At 26.8% G+C, this 13696-nt stretch overlaps 1 protein-coding gene and 1 long non-coding RNA gene across 2 annotated transcripts in view; one reads left to right on the forward strand and one right to left on the reverse strand.

Annotated features, from left to right (window-relative positions):
• The window catches only part of LOC136988657 (ran-binding protein 9-like), a 31887-nt gene extending 22671 nt beyond the window's left edge, over positions 1-9216 (forward strand). Inside the window, exon 11 of the mRNA XM_067286567.1 lies at positions 8244-9216. Coding sequence (XP_067142668.1) covers positions 8244-8374 — 131 coding nt within the window. The 3' untranslated portion in view covers positions 8375-9216. The remainder of the gene's footprint in view (positions 1-8243) is intronic.
• Positions 9103-13449, reverse strand: LOC136988665 (uncharacterized). Its single transcript, XR_010882795.1, has 2 exons — positions 13073-13449; positions 9103-9527 (listed from the first exon to the last, which is right to left on the reverse strand). It is a non-coding gene; the product is annotated as an uncharacterized lncRNA (long non-coding RNA).
• Positions 13450-13696: the final 247 nt, after the last annotated feature.

The following is a 13696-nucleotide window of genomic DNA, read 5'->3' on the forward strand; positions in this document are numbered from 1 at the left end:
CATTTTGAAGACAGAATTGATTTATTTCTGAAATCAAAATATGGTGACAGTTCCTACTGTTTAGAATGAATGCTGCTGTATTTATATTTTCTCCTCTAAGTTCTCAAGTCATACATAGATAAATCTTAACAGTTGAAATAGGACTTGTATAAATGTACATTTCCATTTTTTATTTTTTCCTGCAGTTAATTTATTTGATGTTAAAATGGATAAATTTACTTAACAGGAACAAGATTTGTATCATTGTAAGCTTATATGAGTATTTTATTTAATACTTTCTGTATTTTCTTCTTAGATAATGTTTTTCAATAAATGTAACAAATTAGAATATAGAAATTTGACTTGTTAATTTTTAAAATTGTTAATGTTCATTATATAGAAGTTTCATAACTGATTCTTTAATTGTGATAAATATTTTTGCCTTACATAATTGCATCATTTTTCAAATACAGTATATCTTATTCATTGCATTAATACTATACAAAGAAAAATCTATCTGATTCCTTTACAATATACTTTAAGTATCAAAAGTATATACAGTATATGCATATATACACAAACACACTAACAACCTTTTTGTTTGCCTCCTATAATTGGCCTCATGTGGTGTTAAAGTGAAATACCCTCAAATAATAAGAATTCAATATAGTAATGAACTCTAAACACAAATTTGAGTTTGGAAGGTTTTAAATAATTTTGTAAGAATGATATCATTTGCAGTGAAAAATATACAAGTTTTTCACTGCAAATGATACATTTACATTTTTACTTTCCTATTCCATTTGTAAGTATTCGTTGGCAATTTAGGAGGATGGTATATTGATATTTGACAGTATATACATATAACTACAGTATATTTTAATCTAAGTAAATTTTTTCACTAGAATACTATATTGTATATTGATATAGTAAGATATGTTTTTTTAATAAATATTCATAATTTTATCTGGCATACTCTCAGTTGTTTATCCATTGGAATCACATTTTCAGTTTCTGTGTAAGTCAATAATAAGTTGTTTATTTTAGAGATTTAAAAAAAAATTAATCTAACCATGTTCTATTCTTTCAAAACAATTTTATCTATTATGTATTCTGTTGTTTTTCATTTGTGTTTCAGGCATTAAAAATTATAACAGTCTTCTTCTCAAACTTACTGGGGTGAGTAAATAATCACAAACAAAACCTTTTTAACCAGTAATTGAACTGTAATGTAGTTTCTGAATGTTTTCGGCCTTCACCAAGGCCTGCCTCAGGTGTTAAAATAAAATAACTTGCAAAAATTGGAACGTTAGAACGATGATGCTCGGTTTTAAACTTTGAATGTATCAAATTCATGCGGTTGATTGACTTCATTCGAATTTCTCGTATAAGTACTTCCACACATGCACGACCATCTTGCAGTATTTAAAGTTAATACAGTTTCCTTTCAAGTTGGCTTTATAAATTTCCCAAGCCTCCAGGCAACGAATATGATCTGTCTGAAAGGCTTGCTTGATTAGTCTGGTGTTCTGGAGATCAGCATGTACTTCAGGGTTGGTGGCGTACATGGACAAGGCAGTGTTATGCATGTTGTTCGCAAGGTCGTGTTCATGTTTGTGTACCCTTTTACGTATTGACCGTATGGTAGAGCTGATATATACTAAGTCCCTTTGGAATCTATCATCCCTAAGAGGAATAGAGTATACACCTGGGCTCTGCTTTGATCTGTTTTATCTTTTGCATTGCATAGCAGCTTGTATATTGTACTGGATCTCCAGTACATGATTTTCGTACTACTGAGGCCTGTGATATCTTTGTATATGAAGTTTAAATGTTGATTTAACTGAACTATGGTGTGAACTAGGCCGAAAAGGTTTAGAAACTACATTAAAGTTCAATTACTAGTTAAAAAGGTTTTGTTTGTGACTATGGCAGTAAAAATTTCTTAAATGTACAGTACAAGACCAGCCTGACCAGCAAATGAATTAACTTTAAAGATGGCAACACTGTATCCTATGCGTGGAGGTATATTTATGAAAAACCAGACAATACTAGCCTATATTAATTTGTCTGAGCCCATATTTACCTCTTAAAAATTATTGTATATGGGGTAGTTATATTTTTTATGATTTCTGTAATGTCTCCCATTCAAATTGTTTTATATACACTGATGGTGTTCCAAATTTTTAAAAATAATTTTTTAAATATGTTTGTTCTGCGCATTCTGTTTTGGAATTTTGATGATTAAAAACCTGATGCAGACCATGGGTACAGTCAAAAACATTCTTTTTCATTAAAATTTGTGTTAGTGGACTTTAACAGTTATTGATTGTGTGTGATTTATTTCAGTAATTTCAGTAAGAAGATAGTTTAATCATTGCTAATACTTTCCTAATAATAATCATAATAATTTTCTTCAAAAAAACCATAAGCCATAAACTACTTTAATTTTCTTTTCTCATATAAATAAGCTTGATTAAATAAAAATTCTGTAATTGCCATTAAACATATACTTTTATTACAGCTGTAGCTTTACATGAACATTTCACAAAATTTACACAGTGTTTGAGATGAGAGGATGTAATAATGTTTCAGTCCATAAGTTATTCCCTTTTGCTATTAATTTTGTATATACTTGACAGTTGTGTTTTAATAAAATCATTAGAAACATTTTTGAAAAGCAAGAATCTAAATGAAGTTTTAGATTAGTTTTTCTGTTTATTTATCTTTCCTAGATTTAATTATTTTATGATTATTCTATTTTCCAACAATTGGAAAATTTCTTCATAACCAGAAGTTGTTTTCATTCTTATCAATTTTTTCAAAACTATATGTATCTCAAGTTGCTATTATTATTTCTTTTTAGTTTCCTTTTGTTTATATTGATTGTCTAAAACATGAATTTTTTTTCATAACAATTATTCAAAACTGTATTTATAATAACTGATTTTTTTCATGGTTAAGTAAATTTTCAAAGTTTTAAAAATATCAATAATAGTCAATTTTATAATTTTTAACTAATCAAAAGTCATTTAATGATGATGATTTTTTGTTAATAGTAATAAAAAACAATAATTACATTATTCAACATGTTCATTGCCAGTTTACATGATTTTGCATCATCCATATTCTGTATTTTTTGGTAAATGGAGCATGCATTATTTTTTGGATGTTTACTGTCTGGAAATATGAAAAATATCTTCAAGAAACTAAGCAATAAAATATAGTCTATTTCCTAAGAGATATTTAATTACTATAGTTTTTCAATACTTAGGTCCATTGGTGGTGCCAATGATTCAATTTCATGTTATCGTATATAATTCCATAAAGATTAAAAAAATGTTTTTATTGCAAGTTAATTGTTAATTTGTGTAAAACAGTGACATATTTTAATGAAAAAAGAAATCCACATATTCAATAAAATTTTACCTTAAAATGTGTGACAGTGAACATGTTAATAGATATGATAAACTTGAAGTAGTTAGCAACACTATAGTATTATTACATTAAGAAATAATTCTTATATATATATATATGTTATGGTAAAAACCCATTTTTAGTCAGAATGCGTTTTAACTAGTTGAAACTAGTTTATACTGGATGTCTTTGTTAAAACCCATTTTGTCTAGTTAAAACTAGTTTTAACTCAAATTCATTTTTGATTAGCCGTAAATTCTAGTTTCAAGTAGTTAAAACGCATCCTAACTAAAAACTGGTTTTGACTGCAATATATAGAGTGATTCGGGGTAAGATGGTAAGCGGGGGAAGATTCCTACTTTTTGATATTTTCAAATGGTGATGTCAGATATTATTATGTGTTTGTATGATGAATCGTTGGGCCAATATTGAGTGTGGAAAGCCATAGTTGGCTACCGTTACTTCATTTTCTACATCTGAGAAGAATAAAAGCAAGATAAGAACGAAGTTTTTGTTGTGAAATGTTTCTAGAATCATTTTAAAACAACTAAAAGTTAAAATATAATTCATTAAAAATTGCAAAAAACAATTAATGTGTGATGTAGTTAAGGTTCTAAAGTTTCCATTGTCAGCTACCGCCGATCCTGATCAGACATGCTAGAACACGTGACTCTACCAGGCATCTTACCCTGACAAATGGGAAAGATGCCACATTTTTCTTGGGGTAACATGCCTATTTTTTGTTAATTGAATTCCGGTATGCCTATTTTAAATAAATTTTTGTTTTCTCATTTTATTGCAGAATATGCATAGAAATTATATAAGGACTTCTCAAAGAGGTTTTTGGACTGAAAAAAGCTTTCAGCTAGAGCATGTCAGAACGGGCAGAAACTTAACAATACTTATACTGTGCTGTTATACTTACTACGAAGTACTTTGTACTACATATGCAATAAATTAAATTTGGTTAAGATAACAAATATAATTGCATAAAATTAATTTTCGTATATCTTACCTAAATGGCATTTGGCATCTCACCCAGATACTTAGGGTGAGATGCCTAAAATGCCAGACAGTAAAAAAGTCGTCATTGCAAACACAATATACAATTATTTTTCATATACTCCAAAGTTTTATTTGAAAAACATGCTCAAGAATATGATATTTTCGTTAGAGGCCTCCAAAACCCAAATTATCGCTATAATTTTTTTCATAAGCAAAATGTTAGGCATCTTTCCCCGAATTACTATACATAACTTTATTTATTTCCCCCAAACATATTTATGTAGCTAAAATTAGTTTTAACTAATGTTAAAAGTTAAAACTAGTTTTATCTAAAATCAAAACATGTACAGCAGTAAATTAACTAGACAAAACCGTTTTGTCTATTTAAAACTAGAATTTACTGCTAGTCAAAAATGAATTTGAGTTAAAACTAGTTTTAACTAGACAAAACAGGTTTTAACAAAGACATCCAGTATAAACTAGCTTCAACTAGTTAAAACGCATTCTAACTAAAAAATGGGTTTTGACTGTAACATATATATATATATATGGAAAAGTAAAAAGTTAAAATTTCTTTGAATATAAATAATTTACAATACAGATGTAAGATGTAGGTATTTATTCAATGTATTTGACAGTCTTGTCTGTTCAAGTATTTCTTAGTGATAGAGATGTTTCAATTTGTTCCCATTTCTTAATCTAAGTGTGATTGTTATATTAAAACTGAACAATTGTCAGATTAGATTGGGCTATACAGGTATACCTCGTCTTACGTCGGTAATTGGTTCCAGGGGAGGCGATGTAAGTCGTAGTTTTGACTTACGTCGTAACTAAACGCCAATAATGGAGGAAATGCCAATAATGAGCACTTAAAGACCGCTAAATAAGACGACAACACAGAAACACAGATGTTTTCATGGTTCGTTCCCTAGGATTTATGATGATTATATTAACATTTACTGTAAATGTACATATTTTAATATGATTTTATGTGCTTTCAACGCTTTTCTAGTGATATTATGACTTCAATGTTTATGGCGGACGGATTTAAAATCGAATAAACTGACTTAAACTTGATTTTTATTTTTCCATATACTTTTTTGACAAACGACGTATAATCGGGAACGATGTAACTCGAGAGCGACGTAACTCGAGGTATACCTGTATTATCTAGCATTTAATTATTAACAGCAGCAAGAATCAGAACTTTGATAGAAGATGCCTCCTGCAAATGCAGCCAACAATTTCTTCTAAGGTGTCTTTATTAGAGTGGAAGCATAGGCCTTGAAGACTTTCAATATGTAAATACTGTCTTTGAGGAAGTAAAAATATTGTTTGGCCCATTTTGCTTATCCCCACTATGCTAACTTGGCCATTTCTGAATTTGCATCACTTCCATAACATTACATTGTTTTTATGTGAGGTTCTTAAACTGCTATGAACTGATAATGGATTTTCACGGATTGGATATACAGGGTGTCCCAAAAAGATGTACTCACTCTTTGATTGTCAAATATATAAATATTTTTTTGTAAATAGACGTGTCTTGACAAACACACAGTCCTAAGAAGTTAGATCAATAAACAAATAAATAAATACATTAATTTAAAACCTATTACTAAATTAAAAAAACATATTATTAATTGTCTATCAAAGAGTGAGTACATCTTTTTGGAACACCCTGTACTTTGCATATAACAAACATCATACTTTTTTGTATATTTGTTCAGAACAATAGTCATTACTAAATTGACACAACCCAAGCATTCTGTTATCTACTGAAGATAACAGATACTGATACCAATATTAGTATACTATGGACTCGCTTTAAATGGGATTATATAAAAAGGAAATCTTATTTTCCAACATACCCTTATGTATATGATTATATAATACAATACATTCAAAGTTGATTTGAACCATTCTCTTTTCCTGAAAAGAATTAATAAAGAAAAGGAACATATTGTCAACATTAAATACATATTGTCACAAATATAATGTTAATATAAAAATTTTGAAAACATTGTTTGTTCTTAAATAAATAAATAAATAATTTTTTAATTTTAAACAAATTAACTGGCTATCTTATTCATGACAGTAAATTTACAGTATTTGCACTCCATGTTCACTTGTCATAAGGTAAGGAAAGGAGAATCATTTACAATTTGTATGAGAACTTTCCATTGAACAGAGTACTCCACTTCAGTTATGCTCTACAAAGATCAGTACATAAACTTTAAAAAACATCTTGACATTTACTTTTAAACATCATTCTGCTTAAAATGCAAAGGCAATAAATTTACACACACACTGCACTTGCATATACTCACTACTTCATGGGTCTTTTTGCAATATACACATTGGCAACTAGTTTAGGCATTGATGTGAACAGTCATGAAAAAAGTCTTGTGAGAGATGGCCCACTTTTCCTGAAGTACTGTATTCAGCTGATATTTTATTGAGCTTTGCTTTCACATCTCTTTTTTGTGGACCTGTCACAGCTCTTTGATTGAGTTGATTGGGAAATTTGGGCTCATTCCAGGACTTAGACCCAATATTAGTGAAGCCAAGCAATGAAGAATGTGGCTTGGCAAGATTTTGTTGAAAGATTACATTTCTCTGTAGATATAGGCAGGTCACATGAGAAGGAAATTCTGGGGTAAAATTGTTCTATGACTTTGTGCATTCACAGTCCCATCTTTTGGAACCAAATCACTAAAGCCAGAATATCCAAAACACCTCCACACTTAAACCATGGTTAGAAACTTCTTCTTTCATTGGGCTGTCTGATGATTCCATCAGATACTTCCTTATAAGATCGGGAAGGATGACTTGTTAGATCAAATAGCTCTTTACCATTGCATTTCCATTCAGGACAGATGGTCTCTGACCCATGCAAATCCTACATTAACATAAGCTTCACTTTACTCTTGGACAAGCCATGCCTCATGCCATGTAGCCTGTTGCTAACAGTTTGAGATACAAGGGGGTCTGTATTCACTCTACAATTCTGCCTCCATGGACATATCAGGTTAGTACTTCATGATAAGATAAAAATTTTGCTATTCTCTGGCAGTCTACCTTTGCTGCATATGGGTGGTTTCTTCATAGTGACGAAATGAGTCTTTCAGAACATTCCTTAAACACAGTTCCTGAGAAATTGCTGCATAGCCATTCCATTGTTGTTTCTGGAGGATCTGTTCATGTACCAGCAGTCCTAACCACTTTCTTGCCATTGTTTTGAATTCTGAATAGCACTACCATTTTGTACTGCCCTATATTTGCATATTTTACACTGTAGGGTGCACAAAGCAGCAAAAATTTGCATGTCCATCCAAGTAATGATCACAAGTGCATGGTTTGTGTAAATTCATTTCCTCCATGTTTCGATCAGAATGATGTTTACAAGCCTACACTGTGACAGACATTTGAATGTATGTATCAATCCTTGTTGTAGAACATAGTTCAAGTGGAGTAATTCACAATTTGTACAAAAAATTTTACTGAATAAGCCATTCTTCTTTTCTTACTGTTTGACAACTGCACATGTGGTGCATGTAATGTACATTTGGTGCTGCAGATAAGATATTTTGAAATTTTGCTAAATTGATTTAAGTAAATTATAATATAATAATAAATAAATCCATTATTTGGAATACCTTTATTTAACTGAAAAGAATATATATATATAAAATATTTTTAATAATGTGACTTTATAAACTAATAATAATAGCAATTGTTTTAATAATAGTAATCTAATCTTTTCCATTATTTAATGAACTTATATGCATTTTTAACTCAAAATAATTCATGATTTATTTATCACGATATTGCTTTTTCAGAAAACCTACAATTTCCAAGAAGATCAGTTTTAGAAGTAATCATTATACATACAAGACAACTAATTCGACTCATGTATTCATTGGGTTACGGACATTGTGCATTTATTAATGTAGATGAATTATTACTTTAATTTTATATACATATATATTTATATTTTATCTGCTTTTAAACATTTAAAAATAACTTAAATGTCTAAATAATTTAAATATATTTTAATGTAATAGTAAAATATTTTCAAAATATGATCTTATTTTATTACTCCACAAAGATTTTTTATTATTTGAATAGAATATTGACGAAAAGAAAAATAAATCTGGAGTACAGATAATATAAAACTTTAAAATTTTTAAAAATTGTAAACAATTAAAATTTTAATGACAGAATAAAAATAAAAATCACATATCTTAATATCTAATAGATGTGAATTTTTGCAACATCAAATGTGAAAATATATTTAGAATAGTTGACATTTCAATTATAAAATACATATATATTCATATATGAATATGATTAACATACTCAGATTTACTATGATATTTTTGACAGACAAATTATGCAAGAGTTAAGAAAAACTTCCTTTTTCCAGTCCATTTTTAAAAATTTCATCTAGATCTAGTCTTCTATACTCAATATTTAAAAATAAATTGAGAGCTCAACAGAAATAACTTGCAGTATTTACATTGCTCCAGAAATTTGAAATTAAATGTTTGTATATGTTTCTCTCTTAGAAAATTAAATCCTAATTTTATTCTCAACATTTAATGAGAATAGATAGTATGATTAAAAATTTTTATTCTGATTTTTTTACCTTTTTAAAAGTACTTATTAGAATTATATAAATATACAGTTTGTAACACATTTTTTTAAAATATTTCATTAGATCATTTATTGTCTATGTATCAATCTGTCCTAACTTATATGATCTAAATCTTAACTACAAAAGTACTATAAAATAAAATTTGTATTTATATAGATGGTGTTGATTTATTTTTTGCATTAAAAACAGATTTTATGATTGATTAATTTTAGCCCATTCGAGCAGATGTATCGAGTGAACGTGACAATTTTTCCATTCCGAGGTCATTTATCGAAGCTTCATAAATTAACTTTGACACAGCAAGTAGTTCCGACGGTGGATATTTTGCATAAAATGCTCTGGGAGTCAAACAACTCTTCCGTGAACGATAAACATAAATAGGTGCTTGAATTCGTGCAGAACGTTTTTGTATTTTTTCCTCGAGCTCCAGAACGAATTCTGTGATCGTATTTATCATTAGCATAGCCTAAAAATGTTAAAACAAAATATCTTTTAAAAAACAAACATAAATCGATATATATATATATATATATATATATATATATATATATATTACATATTTAATATGAATTAAATTGTATTATTTAAAATGTATAATTTTAACTTAATTCCACAATAATTCAATGAAAAACAAAACAAAGATATTTGAAGTATTTTATTCTTTGAATTATATATAGTATATATAATATCCTTTTACTATACGTAAATTATAAAGAACATTAACAAAATTCATAATTTATTTTTTATACAAAAATACATTAGAAAACAAATCATAGTATTTATATCTGTTAGGGAATTGATTTTGAATGGACGTTCAACAAATCTGTATTGACCTGAGTTTTCAATCTATTTACTTAGTGATTCTGATTTATAAACTATTTTGCATTTATATTAATAGATGAAATTATGGAAAATAGGTTTCGTAAATCAACTGTAATTATTTACATCAATTAAATTAAAAATAAAATTTTGTATTTATGTAAACTATGAAACAAACTTTCATTAGTAAATTTTAATTTTTAAATCACAATGAAAACATGTTTAATACATCTAGGTTGATAAATGAGTAAGAATTTTTATAAAAACTGTATGTGAATGAAACTTATACAAAGATGTATTTAGATATAATCTGTTCCTTTTGAAAGCTGCTAATTTAGGATTAAGTAAAGTTTTTCTAAATGTAAATATGAATACTTAAAAAAAGTTTTTCAATTTTTATCAAAGTAAACAAATTATAAATATTTCAAAATTTAATATTGAATTGAATAGTATTTAGCTTAGTGAATATTCTGAAAAACAACAATTTTTTACTGACATTAATCAAGCATGTTGTTCAAGTGCCAATTGGAATCTTTAAAAGTTCTATTGGTTTAATTGGAATTTAATCAATGTTGATTTGCTGTATATAAAATCAAAACATCCATTTTTAGGTTAAAAATCTACAATCGGATTGCTAAAATCAGAAATTTCTATTGTTATTTTATTCTACCCACAATGTTTAAAGCATTTATATTAAAACTGATATTTATTTACCTGCAAGCTTGAATGTCCCTGTTAACATTTCATCATTATAATTATTAATTTTTGCATTATTTAAAGCATTATTAAAATTAAAGATACTTTACATTATGATACAAAAAGTAGTTTGCAAAATTATAGTTACATATATGTTAATAATATGTAACTTGCAATGAACTTTGGACATTCTTTGTTAAAGAAACTAAGATTGTTTCAAAAACAGAAGCAGTTTGATTTGATAGAAAGTGATATTAAAGATATATTCAAATGATATTTGCCGAAAAACACGAATAATAAAATGCTTTCTTAAATATTTCTTTTAAAGTTATACAAATTTAAAACAAAATGATTAAATTTTAATCTCATGATTTGAGAATTTTTACAAGAATTATCATTTGTTTTTTTAGTCTGTAGAAAATAGCAGTTTATCTATTTACAGAATTGATATCATTTGCAAAGAGAAAGGGGTTTACATCATATTTATCTTGATTTGATAACAGCTTATTTTGGATATGGTTAATCATCTGAATTTTAAGTCAATTTTAATTTTTAATGCTACTAGATGCTGATGTATATCTTATAATTAAAAGAAAGTTTCAGTTAAATTTATTTATTTTATTTAAAATGTCTCCATGTATAATAAATTCTGCATTGAAATCTTTAACATTAAAATAGTGCTGCATAAAATCTTTAATTAAGAACTAAAATAATATTTAGGAACTACTGACTCAATATATATAAAAAGATATTTAAAGTACATTGAGATTGCAACAGATGCTATGTTGTAATAGTTGCTGTTAAAAATTTTCTTTCTTAAAGAATCGTATCAGATGCTGTTAAAAACTTTCTTTCCTAAAGAAACGTATGCCTTGCCAATAAAACAAATAAACTAAAAAAAATGAATTTTGAGAAGTAACTAGAAAATATAACAAAAATAAATTCTCATTAATGTTTTATTGTAATTGAATGTAATCATATTTTATTTAATAATTATATATACATATATATATATATATATATATAATGTATATTTTACTAAAACACATACAAATGATCATATATGGAAACAAAAGTTCACTTAAGTATTAAGTATTATTTGGAGTTTGTTGTCAGAATATTTTCATTATGACAGAAGCTGCATTTGTAAATTTAAAATTTAATTTTTTTTAGATTTTTATAAAAGATATATTCATGTAGACAAGATCATAGTATGTTAGGAAATACAACAAATCTGATTAAATCAGTATTGATCATTTGTTAATGTAATATATCTCAATAACAATGATACAAATATATATTATATTCTTTCTAATATATTATAACAAATAAAATTACATTAATTAATTAAAGGATAGTGTAATTTTTTAATTTTGAATAATTGTACTATGTACAAAATGATTCATTTGTGTATATCTTGTCTCAAATAACAGATTCCTGTCTAATATAATCAGATATAATTGACTGACTATTTGTAAATATTGAAAGAATAAGAGACTTATAAATTTTGCTAGAATAAAACTAATTTTGTAGTGGAAAAAAATAATAGATATAAGAATATTGATATTCTTCTAAACATATAATTTTATCTGTTTTAAGTAATTATCTAAGAATATCACTTACATATTCATATTTTTTTATTGGAAATAATTTCATAAATTATTAAGAAGTAGGTTACAGAATATTTCGAATCTAATTTAGATCAACATGATTTAAACAAATCTAACCAATTTATAAGTTTATAATTCCAAATTATTTATAGAATAAATTTAATTAGGATGAACTTTAGCTTAATTTCATTATATCAACAATTTTTTTTATAGAAGTAATAGTACTTTGAAAATATTAGAGAAATTAAAATAAACTTCCTGTAATAACATATCAAAAACTATATATTTTTAAGGAACAAATATTTATGCTCATGCAGACAAAATTATCATAAGTCTACAAAAAAAGTGTAGCTATTGTCTATAAAAGTGACTATCTTTATGATTTACTCTTTTATCTGAAAAGTATCAGTTTAAAGCACATGATCTTCATAATTGTGTCAAAACAGAAAAAAAACTTGATAGCTATACTGTCACCTACAAAACACTGTTATAATGCAATATTGAAGTAGACGTTTATATTTTAATCTTATTTCATTTATCAAAGATTTTTCAATTCTTAATAGAAGATAATATATCTGTAAAATTTACTATATTATAATAAAAACTTGCACCGAACTGTATTTACACAATGTTAAAAATAGACTATGATCATAGCAATCGAAAATAAAACATGAATAATACAAGAAAAAAAGAATTTTTGTTAGTTTTGGAAAGAAACTTTTAGACCGCCTGCTTTTACTATTGGCAATATTTCCAGGATTTCGTTTTTTTATTTTGCATTTCTTTGCAAGTTACGTCAATTTTGACTTTAACTTACCTAGAAAGCCTTATTACCTTATTACAAAAATAATTATATATTATATTATATAGTTAAGAACATAATTACCTATTTTCAGATTCATTAGTATCAATGTCAAAATCCAAAATATTCCCATATAAATTCTGAACGATGGCTCCATCCTTAAAGCTTTTACTACTTATACATCAACTAATTTTATTATCAGAATTGCAGCTGAGAAAACAAACAATTGAATAAATATGTTAATAATAAATTTCCTCTCGTTTGTTAGAATTCTGTGCAAATATATACATTAATATATATAGGCTACCACTACTTTCTAGCGGGTAATTTCAGTTCGTATGAAGATAAATATTCAAAAATATGATAAATAGAAATATAGAAAGTCTGTAGAACTTTATCAGCTTTAAAGCAGTAGTAATAAATTTATAAAAAATGAATTATTTTAAGAATATTTTAATTTGCGATATTAAAAAAAACCCTACAATTAAGGCGTTATGAAAATTAATCGATTGATAAACACGTGAATGTACATCTTTCACGTAACCGGGAGCTTAAATTGGGTACAAAAGCAGAATTTTCATTTGACCTTGATCGAAAACTTTGGCAAATATAAGCAGTGTAACTATTTACAAACGTTAAAACGTCACAGCACGTGAGCCGAATTTAAACCACGAAGAACAAATAAAGCAGTATATTTAAGACCAAAAA

This window comes from Centruroides vittatus, unplaced genomic scaffold, assembly GCF_030686945.1.
Source record: "Centruroides vittatus isolate TY-2023 unplaced genomic scaffold, ASM3068694v2 scaffold_373, whole genome shotgun sequence".
Classification (NCBI taxonomy): Eukaryota; Metazoa; Arthropoda; class Arachnida; order Scorpiones; family Buthidae; genus Centruroides; species Centruroides vittatus.